At 38.7% G+C, this 24,755-nt stretch overlaps 1 protein-coding gene across 3 annotated transcripts in view; it reads left to right on the plus strand.

Moving 5' to 3' along the window:
- The window catches only part of RUNX1T1 (RUNX1 partner transcriptional co-repressor 1), a 113,471-nt gene that overhangs the window by 8,845 nt on the left and 79,871 nt on the right, over window positions 1-24,755 (plus strand). Inside the window, exon 2 of one of the 3 annotated variants that reach the window (XM_050310979.1) lies at window positions 11,370-11,542. The exons of the other annotated variants lie outside the window; for them this stretch is intronic. Within the exon in view, the coding sequence (XP_050166936.1) occupies window positions 11,455-11,542 (88 nt within the window). The 5' untranslated portion in view covers window positions 11,370-11,454. The remainder of the gene's footprint in view (window positions 1-11,369; window positions 11,543-24,755) is intronic. 3 annotated transcript variants of the gene reach the window in all.

Genomic DNA, 24,755 nt, shown 5'->3' on the forward strand with positions numbered 1-24,755 from the left:
AAGAACCTGACACATAGCAGGTTTCAGGAGTATCTTTAATTACACCTAGAATTATGTACAAGGGAAGATGGTCCTGCTTACCTGCTGCTGCACTTCAGAGTTTACAGGCTCAGAAGCAGACAGGATAAAAAGGTATATTTCATTTTTTATATACGTGACTTGATACCTTTAACTTTTGCAGGAGCCCAAGGGTTTCTGGTTGTGCTGTTTGCATGCTCGCCATGTGCATCAATGGCAGCATCTCAGCCCAGTCTTGATGCTGAAGTTCCAGAGCATCTGCTAGACCTTCTCCCAGTCTGAAGATTGCAAAGGAAACAAAGAAAAACTTTAAAATAAATAAGTGGTCTTTGAGTTTCTCTCCCCTCAAAATGCTCTATCAGCAATGCTCAGAGAATTCAATGCAGTGAGACTATAGCGGAATGATATACATATACACACTTTTTTGCTTAGTGTAAGCGCCACAAAAAGAAATGTCTGTGCAATATGGGCATTTGTATGCATAATTGTATATATCAATTTATGTTTGTATATAAATGCATATATAAAGAAGACACACTGTCTACAGAACATGCAGCGTGTCTAGTATTTCAAAGGCTTTCTGATCATCTTTAAAATCTAGCTGACTGTAGGATGAAGCCCATCAGGGTAAGGCAGAGATAGAGATTGAAATTAATTTGAAGGAGACAAAGAGCAAATACAGAGGAGCCACTATTGGTTTAACTAATTTTTAAAAGTGGAATGAAAATATAAAATGTATTCTGAGTGTGCCATCTATTCCACAACTGTTGCCATTGAGTGGACTGCTGATGCCCTTTAAGGTGGTAAAAAGAAAACTAGCCCTTTATACCATTTTCCTGAAAATGTTAGGTTTCTGTTTGATCAGCAGGTGCTGTTGAGATGAAAGCCATGTGTAAATTTTCAGAAGGCCAAAAGTGTCAATTCAGAAAAGGAAAGTGATAAGAGAAAATGCAATCAGTTTTCCTGTTTTCAATTTGTGCAGGATTTGAAGAGCTGTTTTGTTAAACTGCTACATCTGCTCCAATATGAATATTGAACTACTTCCACTAAAAATAACACCCTATAATTTGGAAGCCATTGCAATCTTTTGTTAATGCAAGTGGGTTATTTGGGAAAAAAAAAAAAAGCAACCTATTCTGAAAAATCTCCTGCCTAATGTGCATTTTTATTTATCGGCACTTTTATCTTCAGTGGATAAAATGGCATTATACAATTAGGACCATATCTATTTGGACTGGAAAAATGACACGGGATAGCTGAATGTCACTATATTGGTAAAAGGATTTAACTTGTACATTTAAAATAATTGTATTAATAAACTATGACTGTGTCTTAAAATGGTGGCTGTTTTCCCATGGCAACTATACAGCTTTACTTACCACTGAGGACCTTGTGGAAGTAAAGGATGTTCAGAGTAGGACAACATTCTTTGGCTTGTTTCATTCCTAATATAGCTGCAAATCTTAAGTTTAGGCCAATCAAGGACATTTTAGTTAGTTGGGATTTTGCAGTAACTTTCTGCATGGTAAATGAAATGATTGAATTAGATTTGAATACATATATACAAAAATATTCACTGCTGTGGAGCTGCTAATCCAAGTGAGTTTTATGACCTGAAAGCATAGTATTTGTAGAGCATACATTTTCTGTCACAGGCATCTCTGGAGAAAATAACATTTTTGGTTTTTTATTAAAAAAACCCCAAAACAACAACCCCCTAACAAACTATCAACAACCTAATGGAAAGGGTATGTGTTTGTTAATTTTATAAATAAGGATCTAAATGAAGAACTGACAATTCACTGCTACATCTGTGGAGCCCTGTGTACATAACATGAGTAAATGTACATAATAGAATGAGAGCTTTTATTGCTTTGTTTCAACATAGAGAATTATCCGGTTTTAATAATAGAATGGATTTTAGCTGTTGGATTTTAATCTGATCTAGTAGTCAGGAACTCATTTTTTTTGTAGGTGTCTGTATGGGAAATTGCCTTGCCGATGCTTCTGTTTGGTTTTGCAGTTGAATTTGTAAGCTTTTGACCTTGGGGGGATTTTTCTCAAAGTGATCTAACATCAGAAGTAATTAAAATTCAATAAACTAAAATTTAAATATAGAATGGATTTTGTGTGAGATTTGTGCTTGTGGTAGGTTGTCTAGAAGTCTGTGGCATGTCTACTTTATAGGTTGTATTCTGGGACAATTTATGCACACATGTGCATAACATTTATGTTGAATGACAGAGAGATAATTATTTATACAGATTTTATCCAAAACTCTGTGTACTCCTGAAACATAACAAAAAGCCTCCCTCCCCAGAAGAGTGTTTACATCCCGTGACAGTCACTAGATTCAAATCTTCTCAACATGAAAGTTGTTTCCTTTCCTCCAAACCTTCTTTTCCCCAACAAAGCTAACCCTGTTAAACCTCACCTTCTGTGGGATGTATACATAGTTATAGACATATGTATGAGAAGTAAATATTACAGAAAACGTGGCCGATTGGGGCAAAATGTCTGTAGCCTTAAATAGCTCGTGATATCTGCCAACAGCAGGAGCTGTGCTGAGGAGGCCCTACCTCGGCTGACCCAGGGTTGGCGGAGCCTCGGGAGCCTCGTGTTGTGCTCGGTGCCTGCGTGGGGCTTTCTGCTTGCCAGTATTGCTGAGCAAATGCTCTGTCTCAGAGATACTGTGGAGATACTTGTCTACCTGAAGAGTTTTTAAATCAAGGAGCTTTTTTGTCTGGTCGTGGGATTTTCTGGTACTTTTCACAGAGGTTGGGGTGGAGTCCAGCCCCAAAAGAGAGATTATAGCTGGATGCAAGGTATCCAGATTTCCTTATCTAAATGTTCTGAACACATTCATGGGAGTGCTCTGTTTTTCTTATTCTTTGCCAAAAATGCTGTGTGGAGTTTTGCTGTTCCTATTGAATAATTGCCGTATTTAATGCCAGTGGTTGTGAGTGGAAATGCGAATATGGAAAGAAATACCTTAATGTTCCCTCTCATTTTCTGTAACACAGTTTGGAATGCCTGGAAAGGAAGGACATCTTAGATATTCAAAATATTTCAGAATACACACAAAGAATCTAATAGAAGTTCTGCAACTTAGTTTTGTTTGTATGTAGTTTTTGGACATGTGTGAAACGGTGACTTATTTAAGGGATACCTTTTTTACTCAGTATTATTTATTGAATGTAGTATTCATAAAAGTACAGTTGTGTTACAGAACTGTACAGCTACAGTGTTCCTGAATGATGTCATATTACAACATGCTGATGTGGGATCTTCATGGGATAGTTCGTGATTTCTTCAATCATTTCAGAAGGCATTTGATTCATTGCCACTTTCATATCTATCAAGATTGGTAGACTCTAGTGCTTACAGTAAAGTAAATATGTAAAGTTCATGGAGAATAGATAATATGTTCTTTTGGAAATTAGGTTGCAGTCTGGAAAGACAGAAGACTCCACCTAGTGGAGTGGAATTAATATGCACATGGTGGCAGGCAGTGGCGTGTAGTAAAAAAGGTATCATTTATCAAACGTCAAGTTGATACAGAGAGTAAACCTCAGGAATTTTGAGAAGTTCCTGGTGTGATTGTTGTATGACCATTACAGATTGTACTAGACTGTAGTTACTTCTGAAGCTTTAGGAGGCTTATGTGTGTCTGCCATGTTGGGCGTTAAGATGCAGTTTGCATAAGTAGTAAGCATTACCACTGGCCATTTTTATGGTGCCTTTTATTTGGAGACCTACTCTCTACAGTTTTTGGTTTCTGATGGTGACCACACAGGTACCCTTTATGGTTCTGGCCCAGGTGTCATTTTAAGTAGCTTGGGCAAAAAACCCCAGTTCAGCCCCCATGTCACCACTTTTTTCCATAATTTCTTCTTTTTCAGAATACATTTTCTGGCTTTCATTTCATTTATTTTTGCAATGGCAGGATCAGGATGCTGGTTCTGCATGCTGTCATGACAGCTTGTGTGGCACGTTGAGTAAATTTGTGTGGCCTTCTGATAACCACAAGGTTTAACCAACTCTCTAATGAAGCATCAAATTACATCAAAGCGCATGTGCTTTGCTGGCCATTGGTTTGGTCATGTTGAGTTACTAGGATATAATAGAATAAATTTTAAAGCTGGGATATGAGTGAACACCCAACCTGAGCAGCAAAGACATTGTCTCAAAATCCTCTTGGAATATTCATTGTAATATTGAATCACGTGTACATTAGATAAGTTCAGGAAGAGAACTCCCCTAGACCAGCTCAGGCTTTGACAGCGAGGGCGAGTGAGGCTATTGCCAGAAAATGGGATGATTAGGGTGCAACAAAGGATACAGAATGATACACTGCAAAGGATGTTTGGGAAGAGTGCTCCAAAGAAGTGTTTTCAGTGACATCCAGGTGGGTTTTTTTGCCAGAGCCATTAAAGCCTAAGGGTGCCAGGCAAAGCTGCCAACAAATGTCGGGATAATGGCATCTGCAGGTTTGCCATCAATGGATGGTAGTGCCAGGGTGATTTTTTATTTTATTTTAATGGTGACATTGCTAAAAGTATTAAAGGTTAATATTATAGAAAGTGTTTTAGTGAGTGAAGTCACTGAGTTCTAGGAACCATTAAGCAAAAGCTGTTTCATGACTGTACTATTTATTATTTTTAAAGCTTGATGGCAAACCACTTAATGCTGGAAAGGCAGGCTGCAACCTGTATAAAAGCATGCTGCAGGTGTGAACATCCTACTGAACTGAATAACCTAACATAGTTTCTGAATGTTATATGCATTTATGTGCACCGTGATAAATTAATGCAACTCTGTGGATCAGCAGAGATTATAAACATTGCATTAAAATACTGGAGCTGAGAATTTCCATGGTATTCACATGCCCAATTCTCACTGAAGATCAGTGTTCCCTGAAATGCCAGTGTGGGGGTTGGGACTGTCAGGTTGTCTGTGCTCCCATCTCATATTTGTGATCTTGACGATACTTTGTTGGATTGATTCTGAGACTTAGATTCAGATATGTCCCTAAGAAAGTGGGTTAGCTTAGTTCTTAATGTAAAGCAAGGCATTCTTTTTGAATTGTAAATCACAGACTTACCTGATGAGACTTCCATATAGAGGAGAGAGAAAGCCTATTGCTTCCGTAATAATACTCTCAGAGATTTCTGTTGAGCCCATGGGGCCAGGATTCTTCTCAACTTATGTATCCCAGGAGCTGTTTTAAACTGTGTTTAAGCCAGCTACCTGCTCCAGATTTTCCAGAGAAGTGCACAGCTACAGTAAATAACAGCTACAGCAGTTTTAAGGAGGGAATCAATGTAGAATTTTCCTTTCACATTCTGAGATTTATTTGTCCCATCCTCTTCACGTGAGCAGGTTTTGATGTTAAATTTCTTTGGTTTTTTTGTAAGTCCAGGCCTAAATTTGACCATCTTTTACAGGGCTATTATTGGCCACTATTGTTTTTATTATTCCATAACTTCTCTGGGAAGAGAAGGATGGGCAGGACCTCAGTGACATTGCCAGAGCTAATCATCAGTGGTTGTGTCTGCCCCCTAGGAGGTCACAGGAAGCAGGTGGCTGTGTTAATTGTCCTCACTCCCAACTCTTGTCCTTCCTGGAGGTAATTTAGAAGTGGTCAGGAAGTGTCAGGTCTGCTGTGTCCCTCCAGGTTCACTACTTCAGGCATTCATAATGATTTGAGGCATGTGCCAGGCAAGGGAAACGGCTGGGAATCCTTACCATCCTTCCTAAGCTGTGTGGCTACCTGGCTGGGAGGGCTGAATGCCTGTTGCTGCAGAGTATGTCTGGGATTGCAGCTGGAATCCAGCAGAATAACAAAAAATTCTATTTAAAAAAAAAAAAGTATTTCCCTATAATACAGTTTCTTCCTTCTTTAAAGCTATTGATACAAATCCTAGGTAAGAAAACTACTAAAACTCAGGAGGTGCATGAAGTATTTCTGGAATCTATGGTCCACTTTTATCTGGTGAGTCGTGGGTAAGGAATGTAAGTGCATTTTCTGCTTAGGCCAGTTTTAATTCTCTTTGTTGCAACTGCAGCAGGAATAGTCTGGGATCCCTAAGTGGCACTCAGTGCCGTGCTTTTGAAAATCAGTTAGGGTCTTGCTACTTTGGATGAGCTTCTCCTTAACAGCTTGCTTGATTTTTTTTTTAGCAGTGCAGGTGCACAGCGTTGCTGAGTATCTCACTGCAAGTGTCACACCCAGTGCTGTAAGCCAGGTTTTGAACTACCAGTAATGTTTCTTTGAAGTGTGTTTTGGAAAGTATCCATTCATGTTGGAAGTGACTTGAGTTGAGTAATAAATATCATACTAGTTATTTATATGCCATATGCATTTGGGTTGAAAACTCTGAGCTGAGGTGTGCTCTTGGTTTTACTGAGACTACTTGCCTAAAGAAGGTGTGCTGCAGGATTATGTGGCTGGTGAATCTTACTGGTTTCTGAATCCCTCTTAAAAAATACCAGCCTGAGGTACTAACAGATAAATACATTGTGCTTGAACTGGTGCATTATTTAAAGAGTAGCATTTAAAAGCAGAGTATTTTGTAAAATGTTAATTTAAAAACTACTTTGAAATTTACTTCCATCAATCCCATTGTACCAGGAAAAATACCTCCTTCAGAAGGGAAAAGGTGTCAGTATTGTGGAAGAATATCTAATTTTTATCCAGCTATTTGCTATTTAAGCTCCCTTTTCAGTGCAAGGAGATCAGCTGACAACAGCAGCAACTAAATCATGTTTGCAGCTGGGCAATTATAGTAGACCCTAAGATCTGCAACTGTCAACCATGAACACAGATGCCTTCAAAGTTCTGTTTTTCTTCCATGTGGAAGTCGTTGGCATGGAACAGATGCCTTCATTTTGGAGAAACCAACCGCTCGATATAATTGGGTCTCTCTTCTCTTGTCCTCTAGGGACAGTCTCTCACAGATGAAATTAGATGAGAGAAGAGGAAAAAAAAAAAGACAGAGTCATACACACTCGCACATGACACGAAGCAGGAGTTTTCAGAATCCCTCTCTGTTATGTCACGTGGAACTGTTTTACAGCTGGAAGATTTCACTCCATTTTTAGCACTCTACACACATGATGATGATGCTATATGAAAAACATGCAAATGAAAATATATATCTGGCCAAAGTTTATTATTAATTTAGGCATGCTTGTTTAGAAATAAGACAAGCGTATTCAGCCCATATTACTTAAGTGTTAAATGTTGATTTCAATCTATCAGTGCTGCAGTCTCAAAAATTTAAAGTTAAATGGCAGAAGAGACAAGATGCTAAAAAAAACCTTTTGTGTCAGTGGTGGAATCAAAGTATTTTCATCAGATGGTTTGGTAGTTGTTAACATAGAAGCATAGAATCAACTGCGTTGGAAGAGACCTCTGAGATCATCAAGTCCAACCCTTGATCCAACCCCACTGTAATTACTAGATCATGGCACTCAGTACCACATCCAGCCTCATCTTAAAAAACCTCCAGGGACAGTGAATCCACCACCTCTCTGGGCAGGCCATTCCAGTGCCTGATCACACTCTCTGTAAAGAACTACTTTCTAACATCCAACCTAAATCTCCACTGGCAGAGCTTAAGCCTGTACCCTCTTGTCACATGTCCAACATGTGAGGGAGAAAACAAGTTATGAACTTCAAATTTCACCTAGCATTACAGGCTAGGTAATTCAATTAAGGAAGCACCTTTACAGGAACTTCAGCAGAATTAGTCTGATGAACCGCCTGTGATGAACCATTGCCAGGAATCTTGTGTTAGGGTAGTGAAGTGACTGTGTCCTCTTAACTGCAGATACTTAAAATGAGATGGTGGTAATGGGACTTACAGGCTCTAAGAGGGTAAGAGAGAGGAGAATCTGCCTACCTTATGCCTATCAAAGGCTTTTGTCACTCCTTCTCCCTGCCTGTGTAACAGCTACCAAGTAATTGTGGTTTATGTTATTTAGTACTATTAAAATAAATTAGGACCAACTTTAGGTTACCTTAATAAGCTTGATTGTGAACTGTGACAATTAGGCAGTGCTGTTTATTCTTGGGTAGACTGGGTATCTCCAGGAGGTGGGTGCAGCAGGGATCAGGGACTTCCAGGAAGTAAACAGCCAGCCACTGCTGGTACCAAGAGGCTGAAGGCTTGTCATCTCTGAATGCCTCTTCCTTCTTAAGTTTTATTTTCTGGCAAAATTTGGTTTTTTTGGTTTTGGTTGGGCGTTTGTCTTTGTTTTTTTCTTTTAGCATATTGCAGTTTGATGTAATAGTCCATGTTTTATGTGATGATGCATTTACTTCTACTGTGGTGCTTCCATTTCTTAAAAGCTGAACTTAAATGTCACCAGCAATGAAAACTGTTATCTTGGTCCTACCTTGGTCTGGATAGCTGGTAGAAGGCAGTCTGCTGTTTAGACATTTGATGTATCTGCATAGCTGTGGTGTGCAGTGGTCCTTAGTTTCCTGCTGACCCCCAGGAGTGGTGTGGGTGGAGGACATTAGAAAAGACTTCCAGCAGCTAGAAGGAAACCCTGAGTAAACTTAGTTTTAAACTGATGACTCTTCAGCTTTTATAAAGGGAGATTCTTTGCTCAGGTTCCGAGTTGCAGAACTTTGTGACAGTGTGCTGCTCTTAGTGTTGTATTTCTGAAGAACCACATATTAAAGGAAAAATTTAAGTGGAGAAGTGCCTAGGTGATGAAGGGATTTCTGGCAGTAACTAGGAAGTACAATAATGAATGATTTCTTTTGAGGCTGATCCTCATATTTGTAGTCTTTACATCCTATTAATTCCTTGAAAGATAAGCTGATACAAGAATGATTTGCCAGAGCCAATGGCTCTTCTAAAAATCTTGGCTCGGGTTTTATCCCCCTTCTCTCCACATATAAGATAAAAGCACTGTGAATATGAGGTTAACTGAATTCAAATAGAAGACTCTCTAGAGTTATTGCATTCCTTAGAAAATAAATACATTTCTCATATGGTTGAGATTGATCAAAAAAGTATTCTGTATGCCAGTGATTACATTCCCATCTGTGATTAAGGTTTTCTGTCTGCATCTGGTTTTCACATTATATTTCTGTAACAAGAATCCTTTATATGGCAGAGTTCACTCTCTGTATTTTCTATTAGCTGCAGCTTGAACTACTGCACGGATCGCAGATTTACACATGTGGTTTTCATTACTTCATACCATTGAGAAAAAGTAATATTTGTTTGGGAAAGTATGTTTTTCAAAATTTCCATGGTAATACAACATGTTGATCCTTTTTTATAACACTTGTAAGACTACAAATTGTTTGAGGCATTCTGCTTTCAGTGAAGTTCAGATACTGGACAATTTTGTATGCACATTTGAACAACAGCAGCAGTTTACAATTCAGGAAGCAAAAATATATTTAAGAAAGAAGATTAGTGTAGAATGGGTATAGCAGAATGCATCCATCACTTTTGCAAACGTGGCATATAGAAAAAATGAACATGGGTCTGAAACAAAGAAAGAGTAGTAAGTTGAAGTGATGTCTTCATTGTAAAGTGGATGACAGATGGGTACTTTTTTTTGGAGTCAGATTTTTTTTACATTTTAAGTCTTTCACCAGCCATGAAAAAGGAGTATGCTATTCAGCAGACACAAATATTGAATTGTTATATGTTACATAATTTAATGTATTTGATCATAATTGTTTCTAGTGGCCAAATTAGTAAAGGTTAGCAAAATGTGAATACGTCTTTAGAGATGGCTGCTGTGTGTAATTCTGAATCCAAAATATGATGTTAATTTAATGTTCCACTGTAAGACTGTATTTCAGCCAGATTGTGCTTGTGTGTCACTTGGTAGAAAACTTAATGTTTAAATGATTTCAGTGAAATTAATAGGGCCACTTGGTCAGTGAAGGATTTTTCAGTTTTGGTAGTGGTATGAGTTTATTGCCTTAAAAATCAGATGAAACCATAACAATTCAGAGAATTGTATGTATTTATGGAAACGTAAAGTGTTATGCAAAAGTCTGGGCAGTTGAAAAGTACACAGTTCATGTTAAGGCACAACTGAAAGGTAAATTTGTTGCCTGTGTAAGAACATTATGACAAGTTGAGGATTTTATACTAAATAAAAATAATTTTAGAAAAGTAGTTACTGTACGCAAGTTGAGGAGTCCTAACCACATTTTGGAGATTATTTTCCAAATACCAGAGGCAGTTGTGTCACACTGAAAGCTCCACAGTTGCCAAATTCCTAGTAGAGTCCTGCAATCCTTGCCACTTGTTTTCACTAAAATCAGTGGAATTTTGGCTTCTGTCAGGGCTTCGGGCCACTGGAAAGGACAGGACTGACTTTGGTGAACTTCTTTGTTCTGTAACCTTAACTTGGGAAGGTTTGTTTTGGTTTGGGAAGGGTGCTTGTTTTTGGGATAGATTGCAATTTCTAGCACAAACACAAGTGCTCTTTTGCAAATGCCCTTGGGCGATGCATTTTTTTGCAGAAAGATCTAGTCCAGGAAAGGGCTGAGCTGGGTTTTGTGCATGCAGCTGCGGCAACTCCTTATGCATGCTTAACTTAATGTCCCGAAATACCTGAGTAGTGGTTGCAGACTGAAGCATGTACATAACTGTGTGTGCCTGGCTCTGAAAACCTTTCTGTCTTGACATAATTATGAACCCCTGAAAAGCATATTAATGTCTTGGAAAAACTGACAGCACTGTAATACAGACTCATACAAATGACAGAGTATTTGTGTAACCCAAATAAACAGTTTGTGTAGGTGCTGGAGTGGGAGGGAAATTGTCTTTTCAAAAGTGTGAGGATGATTTGTAAATATATCAATAGCTTTTTGATCTGCGTTTCTTTGTTTAAATGTGTTTGCTGTTATGACTTACAAGTACAAATCAGTATAGCAATGTCTAAACTGGAAGGTCTCCCTTTTTAGTAACCATGTTCATTTAATAAATTATTCTCTAGAGCTTCTGTTGAACCAGGTAAAGTATAAAATATTTTACATTATGTAAATGTATTTAAAACCAAGCATTTTTATAGAATTGACTAATAGGTATAATATAGGCTGTCGTTAGTTTGTTGCCTTCTGTGTATCAACTTTTTTAACAGAGCAAGTTGTGAAACAGCCTTTGTCGAAGAATTGATGCAGTTTTAAAGTGCTGCCTTATATTAGCTACGAAAATGTGGTTGATTGGTTTAGAATGATAATGTTTCTGTCTTCCCTTTTTATTTAAAAGACTACTATTATAATGCAAATGAAGGGGTGTGGTGCTTCAAACTGGCTGTGATATATGCCTTTTTTTTTTTTTTTCATTTGTTGTTGTCAATAGAAAAGATTGATCTCTGAGCTGGTGAACATAATATCTGTCCCAGTCAGAAAAGGAAAGAGGAAATTAGCAGAGCGATTGGTGGAGAATGATATCTGTCAAAAGAAACACTTGGAGAGCACTGAGTTTAGTGATAGGTGACTGCCGGAAAAAAGGGAACTTTGAATTTTGTCAAGGTAAGGAACAGAAAAATATTTGATTCTATTATGTGCATACCTTTTAGAAGTTATTTTTAATGATTGTACCTTGCCTTGTAAACTGTAATTAAAAAAGAAATCTTTACTTTTAGCCTCCAAAAAGTCTACCTAAATCAATGAAGGTGCTGCCTTTGTTTTAATATCACTAAGAAAGAGTACATCAATGCCAATAATACCCATCAGTGATGACTTTTCCAACATCTTAAATAGGTATATGTGAAATTTTAACTGTTGGGTTCTTTTTGTTGTTTTGATGACATGGTTGCTCTTTATATGTCATGTAAATATTATTGGATGGGTTGCGGAAATAATGAAGTTCAGTTTCCTGAACTGTGAGGTGGAACAGTATTTGCAACCAGGTTAAGGGACAGTTGTAATCACATTGGCATAATGCTTGTTTGTAATTTAGTGGAGGCCTCTGGTAAACTCATTGCATTGGAATCTGTAATAAATTTGATTGAGATGATTTTGAGAATGGATATTTCTACTTCTTGTGTGTAAAGATTTTTACCAAACTGGAAAAGTAAATCTGCTATCGTAGGACAAAATGTCTAGATAATGCATGACTATCATTCCTATCTTTACTGTAACTACATTTTTTCTCCTAAAATGGTGTGTCTGGATGGCAGGAAACTGCTAAGCTGATTTTAAGTGCTTTCCAACACTTGGATAACCTTCTTTCTTGGTGTTGGACCATATCACCTGACATAACTTTGATAGAGTATGATACCAGAATAAGGTGAACAGTGTCTGAGTACTCTAGGCTATGCTCTGGTTAGTTTTAAAGGTAGCTAAGCCTTGATGATACCACTTATTTTCCCACCTGAGACACTGTGGCCCATGCTGCTCTGTCTGTGGGTGTGCACAGACAGACGAAGAACAGCTGAAAGCACCAGCGGGAGTCTCTGCTCATCCCCTGTGGCAAGGGGCTGGGCCCGGGGTTTTGTACACCAGTGTAAACATACTTTCAAAAAATTAAATCCTATTAAAAATGAATTTGCATTCTAATTCAAGTTCCTAGCTCAATTTAAAACAAGTAAATGCTTCTCTGGGACCTTCCTGTACTCAGGCAGCATTGGAAGAGAATGAATAATCTTAGCAGGATTTCTTCTTGCGTTTTTAGTTTGCTAATTTAGCATTGTGTAGCTTCTGACTAACTCTCCTTTTTACTATCTGCAGTCTATTTTTCAAAGTGCAAGTGTACCCCGTACAGGTGGTTGTTGGTTGGTTTCTTTTGCCATATGGGTCTTCATAAAGGATTTTAAAAATAAATAAATGTAAAACTAAAGATGTCATGCCTGAAGCATGCAGTGCCGGCATACTGATGGGAAGCTTATTGTGGTTTATTCCTGTCAGAGCATGTGCAGGATAATGGAAATTTGGGAAAAGGGCTTGCTTTGTAATACCATTCATTTTTATAGAAAGGGAATTAATATGATTAAAATTCACTTCATCTTTATAAAGCCAAATGATCTGATGGTACTACTGAAGTATTGATGAATGGGAGGGAATAGCACCTTACCTCTCTTATTCGTCGTTGTGCCTGTATCACGTGGGTACAGTGATACTATATCGTTTTCACTGTGGTAATGAAGAATCCAAAGCTGCTTTGTTGCTCTTAGAGAGTGATCAGTGGGGATGAACTGTTGTTAGATCTTTGGGCATTCCCATTTTGACATTCACTTGAATTGAGGTGACTGGATAAGGTACCTACATCTGGATGTATTTGTTTGTCACATGCTCAAAAATATGAGTCTTAAATGACTCAAGAAGCTCCACATTTTCAAGGAGGTTTTTTTTTTTTTAATTTGAATGAGTGATTTGGGGTGGAGCCAATACTGTTACAGCTTAACTTAATAAGGATTTTGCTGTGACCAAGATTTGACTTGCTATTTCAAACCAAAATGGAATAAAAGGCAAAATAAAAGGTGTTCTGAATGTGTTGCCTCCTTGAAGTAACAACCTCTAGTAGCACTGACTACCTCTGCTGATGTGACCCCATTCAAGCATCCTCATCTTTGTTTTGCTGTTTCAAAGACGTCTTTTCTTGGTTTCCTTTTTTATCTTCAAAACAATTGCTTGCTTACCAGTGTATCTTAAAGAGTGGAATGGAAATAATAAACCCCCCTTCTAACATACCACAGATGCAAAAGGGGACGACAAGTGTATTATACACAGCAAATTGTCCTTACAGTCAGATTTTCATGTGTTCATATGGTGCACACCTGTGGCTTGCTGGCATTGCTCTTCGATTGGAGAGTGAGAGAGCTTAATAAAAACCAAAGCCTGGATGACAAGCAGAGACTCCATGGCACACATGGGTTACTTCACAGTGTTAGTTCACACCTCATCAGAAAGTGAAATTTGAAATAGCTGGTTTGGAGAGAGTTCTCTGGCGTGAGAGAGTGTGTATGGGTGACTCTGCAAAGGGAACCACTGCCCTACTCGTTGCTACCTTGCAAATAAGGCATTTTTCTCCATAGGTCAGGTTGATTTGGGCAAGTTAAGAGCAGTGGGCGATTTCTCCAGCTTACTTTCTGAACCAGTAAGAGTGTCCTGGGCAAGAATCCAGGTTTTGAAGTACAAAGAAAATAACCCATAATCTATATAAAATGCTAGCGGATGGGAAAGGGAGGAAATTTACAGAGAATAACTGAGTTTCAGAACAACTGTGTTAAAAGTAGAATGTAGGGGGGGGTGTGTGACCCTAGTATTTATTTTCATTTGAAAGTACGGATCTTTGAAGCCTTTGAGGTGAGCAGAGGACGAGCTCTTGCACTATGATATTAGTAAACTGAAACCAAGCACTCCAAAATGATTTTCCGAAATGATTTTTTCCCCCTGAGTTTGCAGAGTTGGGGTTCCTTCTCTGTGTCCCCCTGCCCCCTCCCTTCTCCTCCCCCCCGAATGTATTGTGGCTCTGATAATGTTAATGGGCTTTGCCCCACATGGAGCAGAAAGTGTATTGTACCACCGCTCACTGATCCCAGGTCAGTGTGATGCGTGAAATCAATTTATTTGAATCTCTTTGCCTGTATAGGAATTTGGCAGCGTGCCAGTTGTTTTCATTTAATGTTCTTTGTGTTGAACACAGACAAGCAGGCATGCTTTTGTACTCCTCTTTCTTCTGAGCTCTTCTCTTTTCAGCCAATATTCTATTCTGTGGATTTTTCAGAAAGAAATAGTGATGTGTTGCCTTTTTTAAAAATCATTTTTGTTTAAATAGCCTCTAAAGAGCATAGGAACTAGGTCAGTCACAGAGCAGCCCTATGTAGGGTTTTCACCAAGTATAGGTGGTAACACCTGCCTTTTCCCATTTTGTAAATTTGGAAAAAAAGAGAAAACGCTGGTCTGTTTTTCTTATGCCTGCTTCTATGATTTATGTCCTCTTGTAAGACAAAGAGTCTTCAATAATGCTTAAATCAGAATAACTTCATTTCTAAATAAGGGAATGTCTGGCAGTTGATTGGATGAATTGGGAAGACTTTTCAGAATCTTTTTCATTTTGAGTAATGACCTTAAACTAAACATTAATTTGGGAATTCCTTGCCTCATTTTTCTGTCTGTTCGTCCCCTCCCCTGATAAATTTAATATTTTGAATGGCTGGCTGAAGAACAGCTACCCAGAAGTACACATTTCTTTAATTTTTTCCTTCTTTTTGTGAGAAAGCAGCAAGGTGTGAGGAACAGAACAAATAATTTAACCCTTCTTAAATGGGGCGAGTTAGGGGTGGGGAAAGGAATCGCTGCAGATATTTCCAGGAGGATTTGTTTTAGAGCCTGGTGCCAGGAGAAACAGAGCAGCAGTAGAAGACTCTGCTGATGCTCGGGGTGGTTGGTGCGGAAGTTGATGTGCAGAACCGCGGAGCCGCGGCGCAGGGGTCAGACTCGTACACATCAACCCTGTTTCCTTGTTTAATTACCTGAAGAGCAAAACATCCAGGCTGGGAGTGTGTGAAAACCCAGTATCTCGAACAGCAGTTTGCTGCTCTGACATCCTGCGAGGCCAGCCCTGTCTGTCCGCAAACGTCAGGGCCGGTTCCTGACAGCGGGCTATCTCTGCCGGGCCTCGGTTCCTTCCATTCAGGAGGCATTGTGTGGAAGAGGGTTTGGTCAGGAATTTGAGGTTCCTGCCGGTTCTTCCAGCCCGGACAACCCTGTGACAGATAGGCTTGACTTTTTTCTTTTAAAGAATAATAATAATAAAAAAAATTGGCGCTTTTTAGTCTTTCCCTTGTAATTTTGGCATTGGTATAATACCGACTAAAACAAAACCTGTTAACCCTTTTGCTTCTGAATTTGTACCTTTTTTCTTTTACTTTATTCCACCTCCCCTTGCTTGACCTGTTTTATTTTCAGAGATAAGTCTTCTGAGGAGCAAATTGAGGAGTAGTTAGCGCTATGCAGCAATTAAACTTTTGAAAATGGCATTTTTTTTTGTGTGCTTGGCAAGATTATTTTTCTTCATCCCATGGATTCAAGCCAAGGCAGTGTTTGTTTCTGGCATGGCCCATTAAACAGTAGTGTCAGCTATCAGCCCTGCCATTCTCATTATTCATGTGCTTTTCTTAGATGTCCACTTTGGTGTTCAATTTTAAGTGTTGGGATAGGGTCAGTTATAGCCCTTGCTTCTCGTAGCTGCTGCTTATTGAGGTCACTCAACAGGCTGAAGGTGCAGACAGGTCTCTCTGCATCACTCAGGTTTGCAGTCAGTAGATTGGAAGTGTTCCTTGGGATGTAAAGCTGATGGTTACAGCTGAAAGATATTGAATGTTAATTTAGGCAAAGGCCTTGAATAGGTGTTTGGAGGTTTGTTTGGGTTTGTGTGTGTGTGTGTATGTGTGTTTGTGAATGATAAATGAAGAATGTTACTGTTATTTGTACAATTTTAATACTAGAGTTTATAGCATAGTGGTGTTAGTAGTTGTACTGGCAGAAGTAAGATCACCAGGTACAAGTAGTAGAGAGAGGGAACATAATTAATAAGGCTTTCCAGCAAAAATGAGTGTAGCATGTGACTGTTGCCTTTTATTATTGTGGGCAGAAGCTGTTCCAGTAAAGATATTTGTGGTTGTAGGAGTAGAGAAGGAGAGCTGAAAATTAACGAAGGTTTCATTTTCTTTCATGCTGAAAGCTCTCAATCCAGTCTGTACAGCTATGGCAGCAGTCTTGGATAACATACTCACAGGCTAGGGATTTTGGGTACTTAGTAGATGAGATTGAAATCTTTCAAGCAGTAACATAGATTTTTCCTGCTAATATTTCATTAGGAATTTGCAATACAGATTTAAAGGCATACATTTCTTCTTTCATACAGATATCGGACAGGCAAGGGTTGTGAGGACCCTTCATTGAGAGAGAGCGCCTTCAGTGCACATAAGCAGTTGGGAGTCCAGCAACAGAGCAGTGGAACCAAAAGAGTCATTGACATCTATTGTGCCACTAATCCTCTATCTGAGAAGGATTTGGAGGGGATGGTGCAACAAAAGAGCTGTTACAGTGTTATCAGATTGATAATGAACTCTTAAATATGTACATAATCCTTCACCTTTAGAATCAGACCTCTTTCTTTATTATGAACTTCTTAGGCTACTCTGGTGTAAAGGTGCCTTTAAGTAAGAGTGGGTTATTTAGACATGTAGTTTTAAATATCTTTATCCTGTCATAATGTAAAAAAAAAGTAATTTAAATAAGCATTGCTTGTATCTATAGGATGAAATTCACTTGCCGTCTTGAAATTACTCAGTAGATGACAGATGTCATACTAAAATAAAGACATTAATAGTAAACACCAACCTACTGTACAATGGTACTGCTGTGATGCCACCAGCACTACTGTGTGTATAAACACATAACCAGATGTGCTTGAACTGTCCATGACCTGTAGCCAACCATTGCCCACCTCAACCAGCAGCACATTAAATGAAAGTTCTTCTTGGGCATGTGGTAATGACAACCATCACATTGTCTTTCCTCCTACCCATCGAGTGTCTAGTGCCTCTTTGAAAATGGCAGAAAATTATAGCCCTTAGACCATGGTTGCCACTCAAAAATGCCTCAGACATAATGGTTTTAAGTCAGCATTTGCTTGAAAAATATTTATCTTGGCCATCGCTTCAAGTCTCTGCTGTGACAATCTTGCTTAAGGAAAGTTTTTGTTGATAATGGTTCCCAATGGTTTGGGCTTTATTAAAATTGACACCTTGCATTGTGCCCAAACACTTACTGCTGCTTTTTGCAGATGTTCTCCTAGTATGAAGTGATGTAATTTGCTCTTGATATGAAATTATACTTCATAATCACCTCTGCATTCTTCTCCTGCTTCTCTTCTGAATGGCTACAATGAAGCACCATGTGTAGTACAACACAGCAAGGTAAAAAGAAAATGCATTTAAAGGCCTGTCTTCTCAAGGCTCCTCTCAGTTCCTAAAGAAACAAAGATTTTGTATGTTAATTTTCCTTAGCTCTGATAGAATTCATCTGAGTCAGATTAGAAACACAAAGAGTAGGTCAACACATTGTGCTTCCAGGAAGCGTGTTGTGTTCCTCTGATTGCGCATTAAGTGGATCCCATTCTGGCTTAGTTTTGTAGTGGAAACCTAACTGGTACAGTGTTTGTCCCTCAGCGATAGAGTGCTGATTGTTGCAATTTTGTTTATGTGTTAATTGTGGATAATATTTTATGATAATGCTCCCAGTTTCAAATCCTGGAACAACTTCTAGCTTTCAGGGCTAACAGAGGTGGGAGAGGATGAATGTCCAAGGCAGATGGAACAGAGAACAGGTCATGTGGTGAATTGGAGAAGGGAGATGTGCAGCAGAGTGAGGAGATGGTCCCAGGAACTTAGGAGCAGATGTGATGGCAGAGGGGACTGAATGGAAGAGAGAGAAAGGTGTTGGAAGGTCTAACCTAAGGAGACAATGGAAAGAAAACCTTCTCTTTGTCACCTACAACTATAATGCTTTTCCATCATCGAGGGTTGAATGAGTCTGTGTACTGATTCGGCTCTGTTTCCAGATGCTGAACTGCATTAGAGCAGTTCACTTGGTAGTATTGCTTTGCTGTTTTAGCAATTACAGGGTCTGCCAGTGGATTGTTCTATTATAATTTTGAGAAGAATTGTCCATAAAAGAAAGAATCACTGTTCTGTTAGGACTCAGTTCTCTTCATGTAAAAATGTGTCCCTATGCCTCTGTACTATTAGGACCTCCTCATTCATCAGGGAAAGTAAAAATACTTGATGATGAGGTGGCTTTCTCACCTGGCTCTGGAAAGCAAATAATTTAAGTGGGGAAATAATGCTTAGCTGTCCTAGATATGCTGAAATATTTATTTACAGCCCTCATTCACTTGCCCTCTTGAAATTATTCAGTAGTTCATGGATGTCATACTCAAATAAAGGCATTAATAGTAAACACCAACATACCATACAAGGGTACTGCTGTGATGTCACCAGCACTACTGTGTGTATAAACACAGAACCAGACGTGAACAGCCATATTTCCAGCCCATTACAGTGGAGGCCAGTGCAAAGATTTTGCTACCTGATGTTAGACTAAGCTTTGTTTTCTGAGTACTTGTCAATTTGTTTTACAAGCACAGTCTTACCCTTATATTGTTGAATATGTGTGTTGAAGAATACTATTCTTTAATTTCCCTTATATATCTGATGACTGTTGTGGTTTGCAAATCAATATTGAGCTCATCAGAAACAATAGCTTTGTATGAAGGCCCCTTTGAATGAAGCTTTTGTGCCATTAAAAATGTAAAAAAGTACAAGTTGATCAATGCATCACAAAAGGGTGAAGAAGGGAGGTCAAGAGGTAAGAATATTTGCATATAAACCTCCCCCCCCCGTTGAAAATGGCAGTACAAGCATAAATAAATGGTTTGTATTGCTGTGTATTTGCTCCACCTGGTGGATTTTCCTGAAAGTGTTTTTAATCTTCCTAATAAGGGAAAGCTGTCTGTAATTAAATATAAAAGACATTACTCAGAGTAAAGGCAACTTTTTTTTTTTTTTTTGGGGGTAGCAATAACACTACAGGCAGATTTGGGGAAATAAAATATAATTTTGATATTTGTCTTGGCCACACTTGGTCAGTACAGTGATCTCTATGAGAATGTAGCATTCCAAATCCATTAGTAATAACAGTTTATTCTTGGGCTCATTTAGAGTATTCTTGGACTCATCTAGAGATTAGTAATTGCTAAATCCAAGTCTGTGGCTTGTGGGGACTATATGTGGTCAGTGAAAGTGAGGATTTGCTCTGGCTTCCCTCTCTTCTCCCCCCAAGTTTTTGAGCCCCCTGATGAGAAGTAGTGTTATCAAAAAAGGAGTTACTGTGCTCAAGTGTTATTGCTGTACATCAGCATAAAATCTGTCTGTCATTAAGCTAGATTTGCAAACATGGTTTTCTTTGGAATTCTTAAGGACTTGGCTATGCTTTGATCATCTCATTGTTCTCCTTAGGTTATTTTTTTCCTTCAGAGCGTAATGGCTCGCTAACAGAAGGTGAAGTTTAGAAAATAGTGTCTCCATATGCAAGGGATTTGGAGACCTTTTTATTGTCTTTAAAAATGTCATTCATAGTCCTCATTAGCATTTATTGTTGCAAGCGTACAAGCAGAAAATGTGAAATTGGTATGTCATGAATAGCTCCACAGAGCTCTAGAGCCCTGAAATTTTGCCTGCAGTGTGGTGTGGGGCAGGCATTGAGAGAAAGCTGGCCAGATGGCTGCCAGCACAGAGCAGAGCTGCAGGTTTTTGTCTCTGGTGCTGAGAGGAGGGAAAGTTCACTGAAGCATACGCTATCACCCCGTGCTTTTTAACAAAACTAGCTCGCCATCAGTCAAAATGGGGAGGTGGTGACATTGAAACAAAAGTTTTCAATATAATGTAACAGTCCTTGTCAAATGAATAAAATATGTTTAGTTAGTGTCACAAATATTGACATGTTACAAAGAAAAATGCAAGGCTCGAATTTACGGTTAGTGGTAGATACGCTTTCACACACATATGCTCTCATGTTATCTTTATTATGAAGATCCTATACATTGAAAAGACATCGATTAGAGGTCAAAAGTAGGGTTAATATACTACAGCAGGAGGAGTTTCCCTACCCATGTTAAACGAGCAAACACTCTGAGCTTCAAGTCAAAAAGCATCTGATAGCTTGAAACCCTTTTTCTCTTCTTCCCTTCTTACCCCTCCCCCCTTTTCCCCCCCTTCTTCTTTTTGTATCTTAAAATATGACCCTAGTTCAGCAGGAGCAGATATTCTCATCCAGGCTTCTCTAGGTCACACTGATTGTGTTCTTTCTCTCTTGGTGAGACAGCATCTTCGGTATTTTCTTGTGTCCTTTCAGAAATAATATCAAATCAATATCAGATTTTCTAAAGTGCTTGAGTGATGTCTATGCACAGATGGTGTGGTAATTTCCTTTGAAGTCAAATGATGATAGAAATTAACAGTCAATTCTAATTTACTTTGCCCACATTATAAAAAATATAACATTTAATAAAAATGCGAGGCAGAACTTGTTCAGGCCAGATCAAGTGAAAGAAATAGACACCAAAATGGGTACTTATATGGGAGTTTGTCCATGTGACTGTTCTTACTATAATGTATATATAGAGCAAAAGAGCATGTATTCTTTAAGACCTGAAGCCTATGTTGTCCCTCCTACTCTTAAGTCAATGAAATTTTATGGAACTATTCATCAGTGATAGGCTTTTATGTATATTTTCATCATTTTAAAACCTGAAATGTGGGTGAAATGTCACTGAAATTTCTGACAGTACTCAACAAGAATTAATGTCTTTGGTTCTTTTTTGATCAAAAAGCAGTAGGCAATTTAGGTTGTTAAGTCTAATCCACTGTTAAGGTTGCCTGTTCTTAACAGATGATTTAAAATACTCTTTAGAGTATTACTGAAACATGGATATGACGTATAAGTTTTCTTAACTGAAAAGACATGAATGCTTTCTCACCTCCAATGAATTTAATCTAGTACTTGAAGTAACATGATGAACAGTTTGTCTTAGACAACCAAGAATATTTTCTTCCCACCTTGCAGGTTTCAACTGCTGAGTATTTTGACTGTATAGGTAATCTCAATTAGTTTGTGTTTCACATAGCAGTGTGTGTTTTAAATGTCCCATTTGTCTTTTTTCGGAAGTCCAGAAAGCCTTGCCAATAAGGAAATGCTTAGGGAAATGTTTAGTGTTATCTGGCAAATGTTTTGTGTTGCATGCATTCAGAGCTGCTGTTAACAGATAAGCACATATCTTATTGGAATATATAAATTTTATTTCCAAACAAAGAATTAGGAGGTTATAAAGAAGTGCCTTTCTTGGATAGCTTGAGCCTTTTGTGGTAGTGCAGTAGAACCAAGGAAGGCTAGGTACAATGTCATGGTAAAAGTGGCACTGAGGGTACGCATTACAGGCCTAGGTGGGCTACCATTGCACCAGGCAGTAGGAGATACTTGGGCAGCAAGAAATTAGTGAGCTTCTCCTGAAGGTGTTGCCTTTACTGTACTTCGTTTGGACAGTCAACTGAATAAAGTTCAGAAAGCATCCAGAAGTTGTCGTCCCCTGTCCCTCACATCAGCTCTACAGCTCACACATTAGGTGGGTTTGCCCTGTCAGTGGGATGCCTTAAGAAAACACTAATAGCTTCCAGCTGGGTGGAAAATCAAAACGTTTTGGGGCTGACAAAACTAGTAGATTTGAATTTGAAAGCCCAGCTAATGCCTCCATTTTTATTTACCACTCGCCCATAAAAGATTATTTTCCAATATGTCAGCCTCATTTGGTGGCCAGTGGTCTGAAAGTGGAACAAGCAAGCGGGGAAATCTGGACATTAGTGAGTCCACCCTTTCAAGCTGGTGTGCCACTTTGTGGAATGGCCTTCCCTGAGATTGGGGGGGTCCTAATGACCATTCATCAATGCTCGTTGACTGATCATTGAGTGCCTTCTCATTCAGTTTATCAAGTCTTGCACATAAAAAGTCAGAATAAGCATTATTCAGCTTTGTTAAAGCCAACTAGGAGTAAAATGCTCCATTTGAACCCATTTTGCCCTTGGTTTTTCACTTTGTTAATGCAGTCCTGCTTAAATGAGTGCTTTTATTGGGTCTGTTAGAATATCTGAAACTATTAATTCTCTTGTATTGAATAGCTGGTGGCAGGCCAGAGCAGATGGGGTAGAAAACTATTTGGTTGGGTGTATTGCTTTCAATTAGGATCAATGAGGTTTCAGCTCCTTTGAATTAACTCACTTAATACCCACTGTGTGAAGTCACAATGTATCACAACAGTCTGCTATAAGTAGAGCGGGAAGTTGAGAAGTCCTACAGAAAAGCTTTGAGTTAAATTCTTCCTTCACTGTTAATAGAGAGCTTTCATTAACTACAGATGCGTTTCAGTGGACTTCCAGTCTCTGTTATTAAGCTGGGTTTGCACAAAAGGCAACCTCTGTACTTTTTAATGGTGGTCGTTTGGAATTTCTCTTTTCCATCAGATCCATGCCTTGGCTACCTTATATCGTCCACTGCATAAAAATCTTCCCCCCCCCCCCTTCAAACATATCTTTATGGAGACTGGTTTACCTTCTTTACCCATTTTCAAAATAAGAACTTGTAGAGGGTGATTTAAAATTATTTTGTAAAGCGTTTTGAGTGATTTCAAAGAGGGAGCTGATGCCCACCTAGGATGGCATAGCATAATGTGCACCATAAAGAAACTGGCTAAAGATTATCTTCTGGATTTTCCACTCTCTTTGTATCGCTTTCACTTTGGTATTACACGTAACACTGACTCTTGTGCTTCAGCAGAATTGTTCAGTGTTAAAACCACTGCCTTTCTTTTTTTGGTGGAGAATAAAACCATTTTACAGAAAGGACTGTCTGCCTTTGCTTGGCCTGCTAACATTTCAGACCTGGTGCAAAAACTTTTAGGGCAAGCTTTAAGTGACTGCATTAAAAATGGGGGTAGGGAAAGTGAATAAATATCCACAGATATTTATTCAGGGAGGACTGCCAAATGGGTTGCAGCCTGCCTCAGTGTATTAAATAATGAGAGGGGAAAACTATTCATGCAGCTGGCTGCTTGAGAAAATGCTGAAGTAGTCTCAGATGCACAGGCATTCTGTTAGCCCCTTCTATGAGCAGACTTCTAGGTGAGAATCTCCAGGGATCCAGGTTTTGTTGACGTGGATCAATTTAAGTGGCAATTACTGTAGTCAGATAACAGCTTAAAAAGGCTTTTTACACACAGAAAAAAAGATGCATAATCGCAGAGCATATGGAAGTTCAATTTCGTGAGCCATGGTCTGTGGATTTACAATGTACTGATATTAAGACCTTCTTTTAAGAGTGAATATTGTTCGGTTTTATTAAAATGAGTCATACCTTTGACACATTACTTTCTGCTCTAAAGCTGATTCAGGCTGCATCTATGTTGATGAAAGGTTGCATTTCCAACTGTGAAAATGTTTTTCCTTTCATGTAGAGTACAGAATTACAAAAGAAAAACAACACAGCAAATACAATACTAACTGACTGGTTTTAAATGCATCAAATAATAAAACCATAAGGACAGTAAATTCCTTGAAGGCCTTGTTGGCACAGACTTAGCTTGTCTCCCTTTCCCTTGCTTCTCTCCCTTTGCCCCCTCTGCTTTTCACCCCTTCATGAAACTGGGCTGTCATGAAAATGTTTTCATGTTTTGGTGTTTCTCTTGGGCTCTCTGACACTCAAAAATCCATTACAGAGAACTTCATTACAATAGGTATCTGATGAAGATGAAGAAAAGACCTGCCTCAAGTAGTAGACACATGAGTGTGTTAAGTGCCAGGGTGTTTACTGGGGCAAGGGAAGCTGCTCCTTTTCTTCTTGACAGTCTTAGATTTGCCAGTCCTGTGTTTGGACTCTCCTATTTATGTGAAACTTAAGCATGCCACTTCGATAGTGTTAGAAAGTTATTATGGAAATATCAGTAAATTAAATGCCTCATTTTCTTTAAGTGAGAAATATTCATGAGTTCAGTGTGGACATTGGAAGGACTGTTACTTTCTGCTTAATTTTGCATGTCTGTCCTTTTCCTAAATAGATTTTTATCAGGCTCTGTGGCAGCTAGAGGAAAGAAGAGGAAGGCCTAAAAGCAGAGTTGTTTCAGTGTAACAGA

This window comes from Myiozetetes cayanensis, unplaced genomic scaffold (assembly GCF_022539395.1).
Source record: "Myiozetetes cayanensis isolate MyiCay16 unplaced genomic scaffold, myiCay2020 scf1, whole genome shotgun sequence".
NCBI classification, from domain to species: Eukaryota; Metazoa; Chordata; class Aves; order Passeriformes; family Tyrannidae; genus Myiozetetes; species Myiozetetes cayanensis.